Source organism: Physeter macrocephalus, chromosome 8 (assembly GCF_002837175.3).
Source record: "Physeter macrocephalus isolate SW-GA chromosome 8, ASM283717v5, whole genome shotgun sequence".
Taxonomy (NCBI): Eukaryota; Metazoa; Chordata; class Mammalia; order Artiodactyla; family Physeteridae; genus Physeter; species Physeter macrocephalus.
Window position 1 is genome coordinate 73,518,815 of NC_041221.1, and position 19,799 is coordinate 73,538,613.

A 19,799-nucleotide genomic window follows, 5' to 3' on the forward strand; every position below is an offset into this window, starting at 1 on the left:
TGACCACTTCTTAGTTCTGTGACTTGGGGCTAGTTAGTTCTCCTCTATATAGGCTTCACTGCCCTCAACAGTAAAAGGGGATAATCATGATACCTATGTCATAGAGCTCTTCTGTGGACTAAATGAGTTAGTACTTGTGAGGTGCTTGGAACAGTGCCTGAAACCATTATTTAGTTTGGGCTTCTTCCATTTCTAATGTGGGCTTTACTGGTAAATATTAGCTGTTAGCAAAGATAAGACAATGGAGGAAAATGGGCTTGTCAATGTGATGGTGGTAAGTATTTCAACATACTCTGTTTCTGTAGTACTTCTGGTCCTTGATGATATAAAGGAAAAAAGCCCTAACTAAATCCACCTTCTTTTTTTCTTAACCTCTTTATTGAGATTCAATTCACACACCGTATAATTCACCCCTTTAAAGTGTGCTGTTCAACGGTTTTGATACACTGCATTAGTAATTTTTAAAAAATTTCTGGTAAAATATATATAAAAAACAAAATTTGCCATTTTAACCATTACTAGATGTACAATTCAGTGGCATTAATTACATGGCATTAATTACATTCACAGTGTTATGCTACATCACTGCTATTCTCAAAACTTTTTCATCACCCCAAAGAGAAACTCGTACCCATTAAGCAGTAACTTCCCCAATCCCTCCCCCTGCAGCCTCTGGTAAATCTCTAATCTGCTCTCTGACTCTGTGAATTAGCCTACTCTAGATAGTTCACGTAAATGGAATCATACAGCTATCTGTCCCTTAGTGTCTGGCCTATTTCACTTGGCATGTTGTCAAGGTTCATATTGATGCGTGTATCAGAACTTCATTCCTTCTTACGGCTGAATTATATTCCATTGCATGGATAGACCATAATTTGTTTTCCAGTCATCCACCGGGGGACGCTTGGGTTGGCTCCACCTTTTGGCTATTGTGAATAATGCTGCAGTGAACGTGGACATACAAGTCTCTTTTCAAGTTCCTACTTTCAGTTCACCTAAAGTGGAATTGCTAGGCCATATAGAAATTCTGTTTTAGCTTTTTGAAGAACTGTTTGCCTGGAAAGCAGTTGCTTTCTGGCCATCCTCTCTTGTATACTCCCCTTTGGTGTCTGTCTCCCTCAGATTCTATTCCATTTCCTCCTGTCGCCAGAGTTTCATTGTCCTTCCTTTTCTCCCATCCCAAGCACGTGTCTCCCAGCCGTGTGTCTGAGGGACCCCTCTCTGCTGCTCTGTCCGTCACCCACTGCCAGAGCATGTATCACCCACTCTGGCCATACATCCGCTTGATCACTTTCATCTCATTCTCTGAGGAGGGAGACGCTTGTAGAAGGTCATCCATAGGCCTCAGACCACTTTGGCTGGAGGTGGTTTCAGCCACATGAAGTTCCTAAAACCTTTCAGGTGCGGGGAGCCGGGGATGTGGAGCCAAAAGCCCCGAAGAATTTCAGCCCTCCTCAGACAGGCTCCTTCATCCTCACGTCCCCTTGCTTTCATGGTCTCCGTCCACTTTGCTTGTCTTTTTTTTTTTTTTTTGGCCACCCTCTCCAGAGGGAGAGTTGTTCTCCCATCTTTATTTGCTCACAGTTTCTGCACTTTTCTATGAGCAAGTGAATTAATGAATGAATACTCCAACAGACTGTAAGCCTGCCTCAGACAGACATTCTGGTTGTTGGGCTAATTGTTAGCTGGGGTTTCTGGATGTCATTCATTTCATAGTAAGGCTCCTAGTTAACCTCAGCGCTGTTCTCACCAGAAGAAAGGCTGATACGGAGAAACATCCTTAATTACCATGAGAAAGGAAATGTCGAGAGCCCTGTTGAGTTTTACTGGCATCCACCCCCTGTCTCAGATGAAAACCCCCCTTAACGCGCAGAGGCAGCCTGGCGATCAACCCTGACAACTAGAGGGTTGTGAGAGCCCGTGGAGCCCCGGACCATCTTGTTTGGTGACACCAATTGTGTTTCCCAGGACAGTGGGGAATCCTGGAGCCCTGGGCGGCAGCGCCTCTGCTGTCCCAGAAGCAAGCGGGGCGGTTTTAATTCGGAAAAGCTATAGGTCTCCTCTTTTGTCTGTGTTTTTGTGCCTGCAGGACAAAAGATCCTTCATCACAGAAGTGACGTTTTAGAAACAGTGGTCCTGATCAACCCCTCAGATGAAGCAGTCAGCACTGAGGTAAGTATCTGGCTCCACAGGGCCTCACTCAGTGGACGGAGACCCAGCTGATGAGGAGGGGCTGGGCAGGTGGCAAGAGAGGGACAAGGGAGAGACAGGTTCTGGGTCCACGGACGCTTCCGTACCCCTAGTCGGCGGCTGGTTCTCTGCATCAGTACCACCCGAGACGGCCCCTTTCAGTAAGGACAGAGTGGAAGATGCTGGCCAGAACTACAGTATTTTGTAGAGGTGAAGGGGGTGTGGAATGTGGGGTGTACCCGGAGGGTGTGCTGCTGGGATGGAGTCTGGCTGGGAGGTAGCAGGGGAAGCAGACTGCAGGCCTTCCGGCTGAGACCTCCATGACCCAAATTTGGAGAATAATGGCTTCTCAGATGCAAGCCTCCTTCAGAGCATCCTGCCCACCCCCTTATCACTGTTGAAAGGCAGGACGGCACAGCTGTCAGGAGCACGGCCTCTGCTGCCGGACTGCCTGGGTTCTGCCACTTATTAGCTGGTGGCCTTGGGCAAGTTATTGACCATCTCTGTCTCATTCCACCTCTATAAAATGGAGAACATAATAACACTGACGTTTCGTTTCGTTTTGTGTCCAGAAGTGTCAAGTGCTTAGAACAGAGCATGGCATATGACAACCGAAACATATATGTTGGCTTTTCTCAGTATTAACGTTTTTATTACCACCATATGAAACTGTTGCCAAGAAAGAGTGGGTATTTCAGAGCCTCCTGTAAGATAGGAACTAGGCTGACGCCAAGAATCCCTGCTCACCCAGGCTAGAAGAATTGTTTCACCTCCATTTCCCACTGTCTTTACTGCAGTTTGGTACCTTTGAGATTGAGTTGCTTCTTGGATGTTAAGTTAGAATAGCCACAGGCCCAGGGGCCTGCACTATCCACAGCATCTCTTCTCCCACGCTGAGCATCTCTGTGACCGTAGCTTGTTTTTAAAAATTGAGATATAATTCACACGCCATAAAATCCATCCTTTTAAAGTATGTAGTTCATTGGGGTTTAGTCTATTCACAGTATTGTGCAACTATCATCAGTATCTAATTCCTGAATGTGTCCGTCACCCCCCAAAACCCCAAGCCCATTAGCAGTCACCCCCATTCCCCCAACCACTGGCAACCATTAATCTACTTTTTGCCTCTATGGATTTTCCTATTCTGAGCACGTATTTCAGACAGTGGAATCATATGATATGCGGCCTTTTGTGTCTGGCTTATTTCACTTTACGTAGTGTTTTCCAGAGTCGTCTACATTGTAGCCCATATCAGTACCTCATTCCTTTTTATGACAGAATAGTATTCCAGTGTATGGGTACACCACTTTTGTTCATTCATTCATCAGCTGATGGACACTTGGTTTGCTCCCGCTTTGTGGCTGTCATTATATAGCCTGTTCTGATCCCATTTCATCTGCTCCAGATCAGCAGGACCTCTCTGACAATCCAGGAAGGTACAAGGTGAGGCAAGTGATGGGCTAGCAATCTGTCTTTGGCCATCAGAATCAGGAAGTAGATACAACTTGAAAAAAGCTGGAGGTTGAATATATGTGCAGGCAGATTGCCTGGAACAGCTGTGAGAAATGAAGGAGGAAAAAATGAGGGATTTCTTTAAGGAACCCAGGCCTGCCTGGGGAGCAGATGGGGCTGGAACAGTTACTTCGGTCCATGTGCGTTTCCCTGGACTCTGGGGTTCATGGCGACAGTGGGTCACGTCTTGTTTACTTTGCACCCCTCCCTTAGTGTCTAGCATGATGCCTGGCAGTCACTTTGTGCTGAACTGAGCTGGGCTCAGAATGAATAACCTTGGTGCTTGGAGTGGTATTTCTGCTGAAGGACAGGCTGGCTCCCTGCCACTTAAAGAACAGAGAGTTCTTTCGTGCAAACCGTTTACCATTCTATTTAAAAGATTCCCAATCAGGGCAGCCTTTTGTTTATGTTCAAGTTCAACGTTAGGCACCTTGCTGATCCCATTGGACACTGCTTTTGGAGCTGTGTGTTCGGTGTATGGCTTGGCAGGAAAGGGGTCCTGGGTGGGAGGGGCTGACTTGGGACCCTAGCTGGAAACCTGTGTTTCCTGAGGCAGCAGTTGGGAGACCTGGACTGTACTTGGTGAGTCAGCCTGTGAGATATTCATGTCTCACGGACTGCACGCTGCTAGTAGGCACAGCTGTGCAACAAATGATTGCCAGCTGTGGAGACTGCTTTGAAAAAGACAAGGAAACTAATGGGAGAAAGTTAACTCCTACTACTGTCTTGGTGGTAGCCAGATTTGGAAAATGGCATTCATGGGCGGCTGGTGACCAGTCATTGGCTCTGTCCAACACCCCAGGGGCAATGTGGATACCGGGGAACGCATAATTCTTGTTGGTAAGACACTTCAAGAGCTCCAAGGGCCAGCCTGATCCTGAAGGTGGGATTCCAGTGCCCCCCATGGCTCATGCACCCCGTGCTTTGTTTCAGGTGCGCTTAATGATCACGGACGCCGCCCGACACAAGCTGCTCGTGTTGACGGGGCAGTGCTTTGAAAATACCGGAGAGCTCATTCTCCAGTCCGGCTCTTTCTCCTTCCAGAACTTCATAGAGATTTTCACCGATCAAGAGGTAGGCTCCTGTCTGGGAGTATCCAAGCTTTACAGTTGCTCGGTTATTGTTGTAGCCTTAGGCTGATCTTTGAAAGCGCTCGTGGGAGATAGAAGGAGGAGGGGAGGGCGTGTTGCGCTCCTTTGAAATAGGCGAAACCGCGTGGTGCAGTGTCCTGCAGTCCTGTGGCTCATCACCCGAGGAATTTAGAGCACTCATCTATAATTAATTGGAACCATTCTGAATGTGCCCGAGATACAGATGGAGGGGGGGTAGGAACAGTCAGCATTTTACAGATGGCAGAGATGATGGAGAAACTTGGAATGACAGAGTCCAAAAGAAAACCCAGGTTTCCTGTTTTCTGAAAGAATACTCCAAAGATCTCTTGGATTTTGGGTAGGATTTAACTGCCCTGATCTCTTTCAGTGCATGTACTTACTTATCCTGGTCAAATAATTTCTGATTTCTCTTACTTTTAATGCCCGGCCCCAGTGTTTGAACTTGGGCTGCTTGAATAGCCCAAGAAAGGGAGGCATGTAGGAAAATGGGGTGTGTCTATGGGACATGTCCATGCCCCAAGAGAAGGATGGTTAAAGTAGCCGGACTGAAGCCTGATCATTAATATTTCTAACGAATATATCTTATTCAAGGATGATACATGTGAAGTTTTGAAAATTATACTAGTGGTATTTGGTAAAAATCAGATCGAACATTTGAATTTGGTTATTTCTGCTTGAGAATTTATCTGGTTGGGAAACTTCTCTTTGCAAAACAACGTGCCTCTGTCTCCTAGTTAGAGCGACAATTCAGGGCTGTCACCATAGCAGCTTGGGGCGGGCTGCCCGTAGCTGATAGCAGATTTCTACATGGAGAGGTTGAGGGACGTGCTGACAGGAGGAGTTGCCACATCTATTTAAAACCATCTTCCTGAGAACTTCCTGAGATGGTGGCGTCTTAGTCTCGTGGATGTTGGGAAGGGCCATCTGTCTTTCTGCATTTAATCTTCCTTGGCCCCGAGAGTCACAGAGAGGCCTCTGTGTACTTTCCATCATTGGCAAGAGCTGTAAATAAACTGCCCAGCTTCATTAGGTTCACCTGGAGGCTTTTTGTAGAAAGACTGGTCGGATGACATCACTGTTTCTCCACTCACTGGGGAGGAATAAAAAGGAACATTTTTCTCCAGCTTTCAGAAGTTGTGATGTCATCTGGGTCCCGAGGCAGATAGCCCAGGCTCCCCCCACAGTGAGAAAGGGCCCAGGGCTCCCTCACAACCTTGTTTGATTGCATTGAGATTCCCAAGCCAGAGCTTTAATTCTCACTCTCCCTGCTGCCCTGAGATGGGTGTGTGGATCACTGTAATGTCAGAATCTTATGCAAGATTGTGTCCCTAGGTTCGTGTTCTGCCCAGGGCCAGCTGGGCATCTGTCTGGTAGCTCAGAGGTCACACCCACTATCAGCACCTTGGCCTGGGCAAGGGAGAGGGCTGCAGAGGCCTGGAAACAGCCCCGTGGCCCAATACCACGGGTGGGCGGTTAACTGGCTTGCTCTAGGTTCAGTTCAGGCCTGAACCCTCAGCTCATTTATGTGAACACAGGTGCCTCTCCTACATTCCTGTGCAGTTCCACAGTTAGTTTCTAGTGGTTGGTTTCTACCCCCATGTCATTGGTTTGTCTTTTTTTTTTTTTTTTTTTTTTACAGTAAAATAGAACAGAGGACATATGTAAACAAAAGGGTTTGTCATTGCCAGAATTTTAAATCTGGAGGTATCACAACCCACCCATCTGGACCCCAAATAATACCTCTCTCTCTGTCTTTAAATAAGGCAGTGTCAATAAGGTAGTGTTGTGAATATTGCTGCTTAAATCATTTTTACTAGCCCACAAAAGTAGAATCTTAGCACAAGGGACTGTGCATATATCAGAATTTACCACTAATTACAGAAGAAAAAGAAGAAGAAGAAACAGCTTTAACTGGAGAATGGGAGTTCCGTGCAAGGGCTGAATTCTTATCACTGAGGCACGTTCGGAAGGGCACACATTTTCATTATACCAGGCAGGCGTTTTGAAGGCCAGAGGCTCTGTCATATTCTCCTCTGCCGGCCCCATAACCCCCACCCCGATACTCTGGAGGAGTAATGCTCAACACACGTTAAAAGATCTCTAGAACTTTCCCTTACAGACTAGATCAGTGGTGTCAGGGGTGCTGGGGGAAGACAAGAAAAGGGGAAGACACAGGGTAGAATTCACTCACTTCCCCTTGTCCCAACCAGAGTACCTGGGCCTTTACCTTTTTTTACATTCTGGACTTTGGAGAAAAGATGCCCTAGCCAAAGTGGTTTGGAAACCACTGGAGCAGGCCAATGGTTAGCAGGCTTTTAGAGCTGTGACTGCCTATTGTTGCCTTGGGAAAAGGTTTCGAGTACAGAGTGACTCAGTATCTAAGGGACCTTAAAGGCCGTTTGATGTCTACTCTTGTTCCTTTTATTTAGTTCTTGAAACATTCTGGTCACTCCAGAGAAACCAGAAACACAATTTGGCAAAACCAAAAACGACACATTTTTTTAACAAGAATAGCTAAAAACAAATGGACTGAAAAATAGAATTATCAGTGCATTTTTTTTTTTTAAAGATATTGGGGGTAGGAGTTTATTAATTTATTTATTTTTGCTGTGTTGGGTCTTCGTTTCTGTGCGAGGGCTATCTCTAGTTGTGGCAAGCGGGGGCCACTCTTCATCGCGGTGCGCGGGCCTCTCACTATCGCGGCCTCTCTTGTTGCAGAGCACAGGCTCCAGACGCGCAGGCTCAGTAGTTGCGGCTCACGGGCCCAGTTGCTCCGCGGCAACTAGGATCTTCCCAGACCAGGGCTCGAACCCGTGTCCCCTGCATTAGCAGGCAGACTCTACCACTGCGCCACCGGGGAAGCCCCGTATCAGTGCATTTTGAGCTTCAGCTTTTGTGAGTCATTGGAGGTCAACGACAAAACCAGAGCCTACAGATAGAACAGTCATCTGGCTAACCCATCCCCCCCCTGAAATCTGAGTATGGTGAAATCACCATCTCCTGGGGACATTTTTCATTCTCTCTGTTAGAAAGTTTTTCCTCATTTGTCTCATCGTATCTTCATGGAAGGAATGTGATCCCTTTTCCACCTGACAGTGTCTTAACACCCTTCACCAGTGCTGCCAATTTTTTTCCCCTCCAGATTAATCATTTTCAGTTCTACTCAGTGTTCTCCATGAAACAAGATATTAAAAGTTCCTTACATTCTCTGGTCACTGTCCATTGGCAGGAAACGGGGGTAGGGTGGGGATGGGGGAAACTCAGGAGCTCAGTCTTGGCCATGTTTCAGTGCCTTGGCGTTATCGGACAATTAGATATAGGAGTCCAGAGCTCGGGGAACTAAGAGTGGGCTAGAGACATTAATGTGGAAGCCATCAGCACATTAGGAAATAGATGAAGTAATCTAGAGGGAGAAATGTGTTAAAAGAGAAGGGGGCCCCAGGTCTAGCATTTAGAGGTTAAGGCCAAGGAGAAGGAGCAAGAGCTATTTCAGTTTGTTTGTTTTTGGTCCAGTTTCTCTCAAATGCTACGACTCACACTGGACATCATACTCCAGGGGTCACTGACCAGGTTAGGATTGTGGGAGTCAGTGACTTCTACAGTCTTCAATACAATTTTCTATCCAGTAAGTCTGAAAACTAACTCTTGACCATCACCATCCACAATTAAACGTCAGTGAAGAAGGGATGCAGGCTCTGAGGAGCTCTGTAATTAACATAGTTTGGGGGGGTTCCCTTTAAGGAAAAGAAAACAAAATTATTGACACACAATTAAGTGCAGGACTTTGGGAGGGGACCAGGCCACTGAGGAGCCTTGAAATTTAAGCTTCTTTAGCTTTATGGTAAATGCACTGGACTGTCAACTAAACTCCCTGAGTCTTTTCCATGGATATTGTTGATAAGCCCCGTCTCCCGATCCTGCTTTCCCAGCTGGTTTATTGGACTTTACATTTATCCCTTTAGAATACCTGTTAGAGTTGACTTAGTCATCATCATCCCAATGTCAAGAGCTTTCCTAAATGTCTTAATTCTGCCACCCCACAATGCCTAGGCCTCCTGTTTTCATGCTGTCCACAGATTTGATAAGCATGCCTTCACCATTTTCATTCAAGTCAATACCAACAGGACATAAATGAGCCCATCGTAGACCTCCCTCCAGGATGACATGGAGCAGCACAATTTATATGGCTGGCTACACATCACCCAACTCTACTGTCACACTGTGCAGAGATCCTGTTAAACATCTTGCTAAAACCCACAGATGATACACTGTCTGCTATATTTCCTCATTAACCAAGCAGGTAATCTGACCACAAAAGGAAATGTAGTTAGCAGGCTATGGTTTAGAAATTGCAATCTTATTTCATTAATATTATCTGCTGTAAAGTCATTTATTTCCTATATCTTCCTTCCTCTTCCAGTATGCCTGCATTTAATTAGAAAAGGTAATTAACAAAAAAGACTATCTTTGCCCCAAACAATATTCCTTCTGGTCATGTCACCCACCCGTCTTTGTAAGAACCAAGGGGAGGGTAGCTAGCAGTCAGTGTGCTTGAGAAGTATTAGTGGGCTCTGGTCACTTCCCAAGTGTCCACTTCGGGAGGACAGCACGTATTGAACTGGCCAAGTTCAGTGAGGTTCAGCAAACATCGATGGAGCCTGATGATGTACTGGGGAAACAAAGATAACAGAGATAGAGAAGACATGTTTCCGCCTATTCAGGAGCTTTTAGTATAACGGGCTCTACTAGCTAGCATTTATCATGGTGATGATTTGCAAACTCTTAGAGGAAGCCTCAGGTTCCAAGTCTAGGACCTACTCACAGGTCTCCTTGTCACTGCTCACATTGTTGGCTCCTCCTCGTTGCTCTCACCTGTCCCTTGGTTGAGCGGGCCCTTGCGAGACCCGGTCTTTGCCCTTGAGGCCCTCTCTCTCCAGTGTACGTGCTGGCACAGGTCTGGAAGCCGGTTCTGGGGGGACATCGGGGCTTTGTTTCTGCTGTGCTGCTCCAAGGCCGTAGTACTTGTTCTTCCTCCCCCTCCCGGACCCTTTCCATCTGTCTCTTTCATGACGGATTCTCTCCAGCCTGAGACTGTGTTCTTGTCTCATGCACAGTACGTTGTTCCTTCTCCAAAGGAACCGGATTTTCCCTCTGTGGAAAAAAACCTGTCTGGCAGTGCTGACTTTCTTTTCTGCTTTCTCTTGTACGTCATAGTTTTCCATTCACCAGCCTCTTTGCTGTTTTTCAAGGCCCTTGACTTCCTCAGAATTCTGCACAGCTTTGTTTCCCTTGGGGGGTCATTTCCTTCGTTTCATAGAAACTCTCTGGGTAGAGGTGAAAAGATGGAAAGTAAGGAGGTATTCCTCAAGTCCTTTTACCTTCTCCTTGATCTTGATGATTACCTACTTCACATAAAAAGAGCTAGTGACTGAATACCCCCTGCACACAGCTGGATCATACCTTTACCTGCCACACCCCTCAGGGTAGAATTTCAAAAATTAAAATGAACTGAACTGAATTTTTACATTTCACTATTAAAGACTCAGCAGTTTGAGTTATCCTGGATTTCTCCTCAAAAATGTGTTATAAAACATGAATAGTTTGCATGTGCTCTGTGTGAAAATTAGGATTGAGACGATTGTAACTGTTCTATAGTGATGGTGATGTGGGTCTATGCTATTTAGCATATTACATGGACAAGAAGCCATAGTTGGTGCTGATGTTTGCTTTGGTCAGCAAATAATTTGAGCAAAGACTCCCCCATGGATGGCTACCATTTGCCGTTTATCAGTTTTCTTAGCTTCCAAAATAGTTGATTCTTATCCCTTTTACAGAAGATCGTCAAGCCAGAGGAAAACAGCAAAGTCAAAGAAAGACTTGTTGTTTTGCTGTTTTGTGACCCTTCACATAAAATGTAGGACAAATAGGCTAACAAAACAAAAATGGCTATTTTACTGCAATCTAACATTGGAAAATTCAGATTTTGTAACTCTGCTAAACATTCATACTAGTAGCCTCAGAATGCTGGTAGCCAGGAGGTTGTATGAGACAGAGAAAACCACTGCAGTACTAGAAGGGAAGAGTTTAGACCCACTGGCTCAGGGATGCCTGGACCAGATGAAATCTTTGCTTTGCCCTCATCATTTACCATTAAGGACACAGAGCTCTTTTCTCTGGAAACTCTGAGCTGATTTATGAGCTTTGCCGTTAACCGAAGGAAGAAGACTGGAGTTTACGGCATGATTCTCCCTCACTACCTTCTAGGCATAGGGCCATAATATGGAGTGAGAAAGGAAACAGCATGTTTATATTAAGTCACGGTCTCTGTTTTGGTCCCAGTTGACTCTTCTGCACTCCCAGCCTGCAGTACTAAACAATGTGTTGAAACTTTTTCAGCCAGATTTGATTTTAGCCACCCATGCCCAGCTTGCCCTGAAAAGAACAGGAGTTGTAATAGAGTGGAATATCTCACCTTGGAGTCAAACAAGAGCAAATGGGGGACAAACTTTGGCTACTTGCTCATATAATTATCCAACTGCCCTGACCATCTTGGTTTCAGAGCGTCTGAATTTGCAGAGAATCTGCTGGATGAACTACTCACGCTTTACATAGTGTGAACTGATGCCAGAACCAGTAATTTGTTGTAGTAATGTGCAGTCTATAACTTCCTGTCTCCAAGATGCAAAAAAAAAAAAAAAACCACCAAACTTTTTTCTTCTCTACCTACCCAATTCTAAAAATTGACACCATGTGCACTATATCAAAATTCATTTAATCTGTCATCAGTCCTTTTTGCCCAGCCCAGTGGAATAAAAGAAAACATTTTATATCAGTGGTGAAATGACTCACCGAGCCATCCCCTGTGATAGTTTGTTACTTTTTAAAGGGCATTTTTGCGTGGCAAGTACCCAGGGGTTGTATCCAGGGTATTTCATAACCACACAGGCACTGATCATCCAGGTGGTCACTAGTCTTAGAAGTGGAGCAGAGCTCTGAAGATCCCCTGCTGGGCAAGAACAGAGGGTGGCGAGGTCTGAGGGGGAGGTACTTGGGGCGGGGGGAGCGGAGCAGGGAATCGAGGGAGAAGGGAATGGTAGGAGTGGTCAGGACAGAGGCTGTTCACTTAGCAGTATTTTACCTTACCAGGAGATATTTACCAGCCAACATCTCTGACATTTGCCCTGTGTGCATCCAGTGATCCTGTAATACCCAGTAATAGATGGAGAGGATGGATCAGTGATGACAGTCACTTAAACTTCTTCCTTCTTTGTTTCTTATCATTTTTTTAAATCCCAGATTGGGGAGTTACTGAGTACCACCCATCCTGCCAACAAAGCCAGCTTAACCCTTTTCTGTCCCGAAGAAGGGGACTGGAAAAACTCCAATCTTGACAGACATAATCTCCAAGACTTCATCAATATTAAACTCAACTCCGCTTCTATATTGCCAGAAATGGAAGGACTTTCCGAGTTTACCGAGTATCTCTCAGAATCCGTGGAAGTCCCATCTCCCTTTGATATCCTAGAACCTCCCACATCAGGTGGATTTCTGAAGCTCTCCAAGCCCTGCTGTTACATTTTTCCAGGAGGGAGGGGCGATTCTGCATTGTTTGCAGTGAATGGATTCAATATGCTCATCAACGGAGGATCAGAAAGAAAATCCTGCTTCTGGAAGCTCATCCGACACTTGGACCGAGTGGACTCCATCCTGCTCACCCACATTGGGGATGACAATTTGCCTGGAATAAACAGTGTGCTCCAGCGGAAAATCGCAGAGCTCGAGGAAGAACAGTCCCAGGGCTCCACCACAAATAGTGACTGGATGAAAAACCTCATCTCCCCCGACTTGGGAGTTGTATTTCTCAATGTACCTGAAAATCTGAAAAACCCAGAGCCAAACATCAAGATGAAGAGAAGCATAGAAGAAGCTTGCTTCACTCTCCAGTACCTAAACAAATTGTCCATGAAGCCAGAACCTCTGTTCAGAAGTGTAGGCAATACCATTGATCCTGTCATTCTTTTCCAAAAAATGGGAGTTGGTAAACTAGAGATGTATGTGCTTAACCCAGTCAAGAGCAGCAAGGAAATGCAGTATTTTATGCAGCAGTGGACTGGCACCAACAAAGACAAGGCTGAACTACTCCTGCCTAACGGTCAAGAAATAGATATCCCAATTTCCTACTTAACTTCAGTCTCATCTTTGATCGTGTGGCATCCAGCAAACCCTGCAGAGAAAATCATCCGAGTCTTATTTCCTGGCAACAGCACCCAATACAATATCCTGGAAGGACTGGAAAAGCTCAAACATTTGGACTTCCTGAAACAGCCGCTGGCCACCCAGAAGGATCTAACTGGCCAGGTGGCCACCCCTGCTGTGAAACAAGTAAAACTGAAGCAGAGGGCCGACAGCCGGGAGAGCCTGAAGCCAGCTGCAAAGCCACTCCCCAGCAAATCTGGGCGAAAGGAGTCAAAAGAAGAAACCCCTGAAGTCACAAAAGCTAATCACGTGGAAAAGGCACCCAAAGTTGAAAGCAAAGACAAGGTAACGGTGAAAAAAGACAAACCAGTAAAAACAGAAACCAAACCTCCAGTGACAGAAAAGGAGGTGCCCAGCAAAGAAGAGCTGCCTCCGGCCAAAGCCGAGGGGCCTGAAAAGCAAGGCACAGACGTCAAACCCAAAGTCACCAAGGAGAAGACTGTGAAAAAGGAAACAAAGGCAAAACCCGAAGAAAAGAAAGAGGAGAAGGAAAAGGAAAAGCCAAAGAAAGAAGTGGCTAAAAAGGAGGACAAAACACCTGTCAAGAAGGAGGAAAAACCAAAAAAGGAAGAGGTGAAAAAGGAAGTCAAAAAAGAAATCAAGAAAGAAGAGAAAAAAGAAGTCAAAAAAGAGGTTAAGAAAGAAACCCCACTGAAGGAAGCCAAGAAGGAAGTTAAGAAGGAGGAAAAGAAGGAAATTAAAAAGGAGGAAAAGGAACCCAAGAAAGAAATTAAGAAACTTCCTAAAGACACAAAGAAATCACCTACTCCCGTATCTGAAGCAAAAAAACCGGCTGCATTAAAACCAAAAGTACCCAAGAAGGAAGAGACTGTCAAGAAAGATTCTGTTGCTGCTGGGCAGCTGAAGGAGAAGGGGAAAATTAAAGTCGTTAAGAAGGAAGGCAAGGCCGCAGAGGCTGTGGCCGTGGCCGCCGGCACTACGGCCGCTGCAGCGGCCGTGGTGGCAGCGGCTGGAATAGTGACCACTGGCCCCGCCAAAGAACTCGAAGCCGAGAGGTCCCTTATGTCATCCCCCGAGGATCTGACCAAGGACTTTGAAGAGCTGAAGGCTGAAGAGGTCGACGTAGCAAAAGACATCCAGCCTCAGCTGGAGCTGATCGCAGATGAAGAGAAACTGAAGGAAAGCGAGCCCGTCGAAGCCTATGTCATCCAGAAAGAGACAGAAGTCACCAGAGGTCCTGCCGAGTCCCCCGATGAGGGAATCACCACCACTGAAGGGGAGGGTGAGTGCGAGCAAACCCCCGAGGAGCCGGAGCCTGTCGAGAAGCTGGGGGTGGAGGACACTGAAAAGTTTGAAGACGAAGGAGCCGCTTTTGAGGAGTCCTCCGAGACTGGAGACTATGAAGAGAAGGCGGAAACCGAGGAGGCCGAGGAGCCAGAAGAGGACGGAGAGGAGAGCGTGTGTGTGAGCGCCTCCAAGCAGAGCCTGGCGGCGGAGGAGGAGAGCGTGCAGGCTGAGGCCGACGGGTACGTCAAGGAGAAGAGGGAGTCGGTGGCCAGTGGTGATGACCGAGCAGAAGAAGACAGGGACGAGGCACTGGAGAAGGGAGAGGCTGAGCGGTCTGAGGAGGAGGGCGACGAGGAGGACAGAGCCGAGGATGCCAGAGAGGAAGACTACGAGCCCGAAAAGGCTGAAGCCGAAGATTACGTGATGGCCGTGGTGGACAAGGCTGCGGAGGCTAGCGGCGCCGAGGACCAGTATGGATTCCTTACCACGTCCACCAAGCTAGCGGGAGCCCAGTCTCCTGTCCAAGAACCTGCATCTTCAATCCACGATGAGACTTTACCCGGAGGCTCGGAGAGTGAGGCCACTGCCTCCGACGAGGAGAACCGGGAAGACCAGCCTGAAGAATTCACCGCCACCTCCGGCTACACCCAGTCGACCATTGAGATATCCAGCGAGCCCACCCCCATGGACGAGATGTCGACTCCTCGAGATGTGATGAGTGACGAGACCAACAACGAAGAGACCGAGTCCCCATCTCAAGAATTTGTAAACGTCACCAAATACGAGTCTTCACTGTATCCTCAGGAATACTCCAGACCTGCTGTGACATCACTCAACGGACTTTCTGAAGGGTCAAAAACAGATGCCACTGATGGGAAGGATTACAGTGCTTCAGCCTCCACCATCTCCCCACCCTCGTCCATGGAGGAGGACAAATTCAGCAGATCTGCTCTACGTGATGCCTACTGCTCTGAAGAGAAAGACGCGAGAGCCAGTGCCACGCTGGAGTTCAAAGACACCGTCTCGGCAGTTTCAGATGAAAAACTTAGCCCACGCAAGAGCCCGTCCCTGAGTCCATCTCCACCATCACCCACAGAAAAGACCCCGCTGGGTGAACGTAGCGTGAACTTTTCTCTGACCCCCAGTGAGATTAAAGTCTCAGCAGAGGCAGAAGTAGTCCCAGCATCTCTGGAGGTGACCCAAGAAGTAGTGGAAGAACCGTGTGCCAGTCCTGAGGATAAGACCCTGGAAGTGGTGTCTCCATCTCAGTCTGTGACCGGCAGTGCTGGCCACACACCGTACTACCAATCTCCCACTGATGAGAAATCTAGTCACCTTCCCACAGAGGTCATTGAAAAACCAGCGGCAGTCCCAGTGAGCTTTGAATTCAGTGATGCCAAAGATGAGAGTGAAAGGGCTTCCATAAGCCCCATGGATGAACCTGTGCCCGACTCGGAGTCTCCTATTGAAAAAGTTTTGTCTCCTTTACGGAGCCCTCCCCTAATTGGATCTGAGTCTGCATATGAAAGTTTTCCAAGTGCGGATGACAAGGCTCCTGACAGATGTACCGAAAGCCCCTTTGAAGGAAAGAATGGAAAAGAAGCCTTTCCAGACCAAATAAGTCCAGTTTCTGACATGACTTCCACTGGTCTTTTCCAAGACAAACAGGAAGGGGAAAGCACAGACTTTATACCGATAAAGGAAGACTTTGATCAAGAAAAGCAAACTGATGATGTTGAAGCCATGAGTTCTCAAGCAGGACTGGCTTTAGATGAAAGGAAGTTAGGAGGAGATGTTTCTCCTACACAAATAGATGTCAGTCAGTTTGGATCTTTTAAAGAAGACACTAAGATGTCCATTTCTGAAGGCACCGTCTCAGACAAGTCAGCTACCCCTGTTGATGAGGGTGTGGCAGAAGACACATACTCTCACATGGAGGGTGTGGCCTCGGTCTCCACAGCTTCTGTGGCTACAAGCTCATTTCCAGAGCCAACAACAGATGACGTGTCTCCCTCGCTGCATGCTGAGGTTGGTTCCCCACATTCCACTGAAGTAGACGACTCCCTTTCAGTGTCTGTCGTGCAAACGCCTACCACCTTCCAGGAAACAGAAATGTCTCCGTCTAAAGAAGAATGCCCAAGACCAATGTCAATTTCTCCACCAGACTTCTCCCCTAAAACAGCCAAGTCTAGGACACCAGTTCAAGATCACAGATCTGAACAATCCTCGATGTCTATTGAATTTGGCCAGGAATCCCCTGAGCATTCCCTTGCTATGGACTTTAGTCGTCAGTCTCCAGATCACCCTACAGTGGGTGCAAGTATGCTTCACATCACTGAAAATGGGCCAACCGAGGTGGACTACAGTCCTTCTGACATGCAGGACTCTAGTTTATCACACAAGATCCCACCAACGGAGGAGCCGTCCTACACCCAAGATAATGATCTTTCTGAGCTCATCTCAGTCTCTCAGGTGGAGGCGTCCCCATCCACCTCCTCCGCACATACCCCTTCTCAGATCGCTTCTCCTCTCCAAGAAGATACTCTATCCGATGTTGTTCCTCCCGGAGATATATCCTTATATGCCTCGCTCACCACTGAAAAAGTGCAAAGTCTGGAAGGCGAGAAGCTCTCACCAAAATCCGATATCTCTCCACTCACCCCGAGAGAGTCCTCTCCTTTGTATTCCCCTAGTTTTTCAGACTCTACCTCTGCAGTCAAAGAGAGCACAGCAGCTTGCCGCGCCGCCTCTCCCCCGCCAATGGGTGCAGCATCTGCAGAGGCGTATGGCTTCCGTGCCTCCATGTTATTTGATACGATGCCACACCATCTAGCCTTGAAGAGAGATTTGACCACATCCAGCCTGGAGAAGGACAGTGGAGGGAAGACACCTGGAGACTTCAGCTATGCCTATCAGAAGCCTGAGAAGACAACCAGGTCCCCAGATGAAGAAGGTTACGACTATGAGGCTTATGAGAAAACTACCCGGACCCCAGATGTGAGCGGCTATTACTACGAGAAAACAGAGGGCACCACCAAATCCCCATGTGACAGAGGCTACTCCTATGAGACCATTGAGAAAACCACCAAGACTCCCGAAGATGGTGGCTATGCCTATGAAATTACTGAAAAGCCCACACGGAGCCCCGAAGAGTCTGGGTACGCCTACGAGATAAGCGAGAAGACAATAAGGACCCCTGAAGTGAGTGCTTACAGCTACGAAAAGACTGAGCGGTCTCAAAGGCTCCTGGATGACATCAGCAATGGCTATGATGACTCTGAAGAGGGTGGCCACACACTTGGGGATTCCAGCTACTCTTATGAGACCACTGAGAAAACTGCCAGTTTCCCTGAGTCTGAAAGTTACTCCTATGAGACATCGACAACAACTACACGAACCCCTGTTACCTCCGCATACTCTTATGAGACCCCCGATAAAAGTGCTAGAGCCCCCCAGGCGTCTACATATGCCTATGAGACTTCAGACCCCTGCTACACTGCTGAAAAGAAGTCCCCCTCCGAGGCTCGCCAGGATGTTGACTTATGCCTTGTGTCCTCCTGTGAATACAAGCATCCCAAGACGGAGCTTTCACCCTCCTTCATTAATCCCAATCCTCTCGAGTGGTTTGCCAGTGAAGAGCCAACGGAAGAATCGGAGAAGCCCCTCACCCAATCAGGGGGAGCCCCACCACCTCCTGGAGGAAAGCCCCAGGGCCGACAATGTGATGAAACCCCTCCCACCTCAGTCAGCGAGTCAGCCCCGTCCCAGACCGACTCTGATGTCCCCCCGGAGACGGAAGAGTGCCCCTCCATCACAGCTGATGCGAATATCGACTCGGAAGATGAATCAGAAACCATCCCCACAGACAAAACCGTCACGTACAAACACATGGATCCACCTCCGGCCCCCATGCAGGACCGCAGCCCTTCTCCACGCCACCCTGATGTGTCCATGATGGACCCGGAGGCCTTGGCCATCGAGCAGAACCTGGGCAAAGCTCTGAAGAAGGACCTGAAGGAGAAGACCAAAACCAAAAAGCCAGGTACAAAGACCAAGTCATCCTCACCTGTCAAGAAGGGTGACGGGAAGTCCAAGCCCTCTGCAGCTTCACCCAAGCCAGGGGCCTTGAAGGAATCCTCAGATAAGGTGTCCCGAGTGGCTTCTCCTAAGAAGAAGGAATCTGTGGAAAAAGCAACAAAAACCACCACCACTCCTGAGGTCAAAGCCGCACGTGGAGAAGAGAAAGACAAGGAGACCAAGAATGCCGCGAACGCCTCCACATCCAAATCGGTAAAGACGGCGACTGCAGGTAGGTGGAAGGTGCTGGCATCCTGGTACAGGACGCGACAATTCTACTTTTCACTGCAGCCTCTGCATTTCCATTTGACTTTGTAGTGGGGAGGTGAGAGAACACAACTTGGTGCTCTCCCTTCCCTTCACTGTTTTCTTCTGCCAGAAGGTACAGATCTCAGCCCAGTGTAGCCTGTAGGCCTGGGGGTAGCTCAGCTTATGGCCCAGGGCAGCTCTGATTTCCCAGATGCGACCCCTGGGTTTGCTCCCTTTTGCAACACAGCAACCGCAGCCTTGTTCTGAATCTTCAGAACCAAGGATGTGTGTTTCATGCTCCTCGGGAAGATTCTGTTGGCATTGGCTTCGGCCACGCCGGCCCCAGAATCAAGCTGAGGTGACACAGGCCAGGAGCTCTCAAAGGCCTAGGGAGAACCAGAGTTCCAAGCCAAGCCTGGAATAAGCAGCACAGGTCCAAGATTTAGGTTCCATTTAAAAAAAAATAAAAACATTTAAAATAAAGTTATAACATTTTAAAAATTAAAAGTTATACAGTTTTTAAATAGAAAAAAATTACCAGGCTGGAGATGCATCCCCATTAAAGGCAATGCTTTGTTTGATCAACCAGCGAATTCAGTTGACCACTGGGTACCCAGTACAAATAGAGAGAAAAGCATCCAAGGCTCTACTTATTCCATTCTGACCATAAAACCTCACTAACAGAGACTCAGCATTCTATTTCAGATTGAAATTCCACTTGGCAAGAGCAGATATCCCTGACTTCAGATTCTTAGACTTATCAAGGTCTCAGCAATGACCTGGGTTTTTGATGGAACAGGTCTCTGATGGCCCAGCTTCATTTTGTTGCTTCAAACTAATTACAGGGATTTGAATTCATATATTTTACTTGCTTTACACAGTTATTCAGGGATTTTAGATCACAGTTCACAAAGTAACATAAATTGACTCAAACGTGTAAAGCAAACAGTGATTTAAGCAACACTTCCTTGATTTATTATGGAAAATCTGAGAGATGAACCTTTGGGACTCTCAAATTCAGTACATTTTAGGAAGTATTAGTTACAGGTACAAATTTTTACTTTTAAGCAACATGGAGCATCAATTTCAAGACTCAGGTCTTAGCAGGTTTCCTCTTTTTACTTGCATGTAGAAAACAAACTGAATTTGTTCGTG

The 19,799-nt window shown here is 47.1% G+C and overlaps 1 protein-coding gene across 4 annotated transcripts in view; it reads left to right on the top strand.

Moving 5' to 3' along the window:
- The window catches only part of MAP1B (microtubule associated protein 1B), a 99,622-nt gene that overhangs the window by 72,208 nt on the left and 7,615 nt on the right, over positions 1-19,799 (top strand). For all 4 annotated transcript variants that reach the window (XR_003680935.2, XR_003680936.2, XM_028492964.2 and 1 more), the window contains 3 exons: positions 2,090-2,172; positions 4,636-4,776; positions 12,111-18,627. Coding sequence is in view for 2 of the 4 variants with exons in the window: in XM_028492964.2 (XP_028348765.1) it covers positions 2,090-2,172; positions 4,636-4,776; positions 12,111-18,627 (6,741 nt within the window). In the remaining 2 variants the exon portion in view is untranslated. The remainder of the gene's footprint in view (positions 1-2,089; positions 2,173-4,635; positions 4,777-12,110; positions 18,628-19,799) is intronic.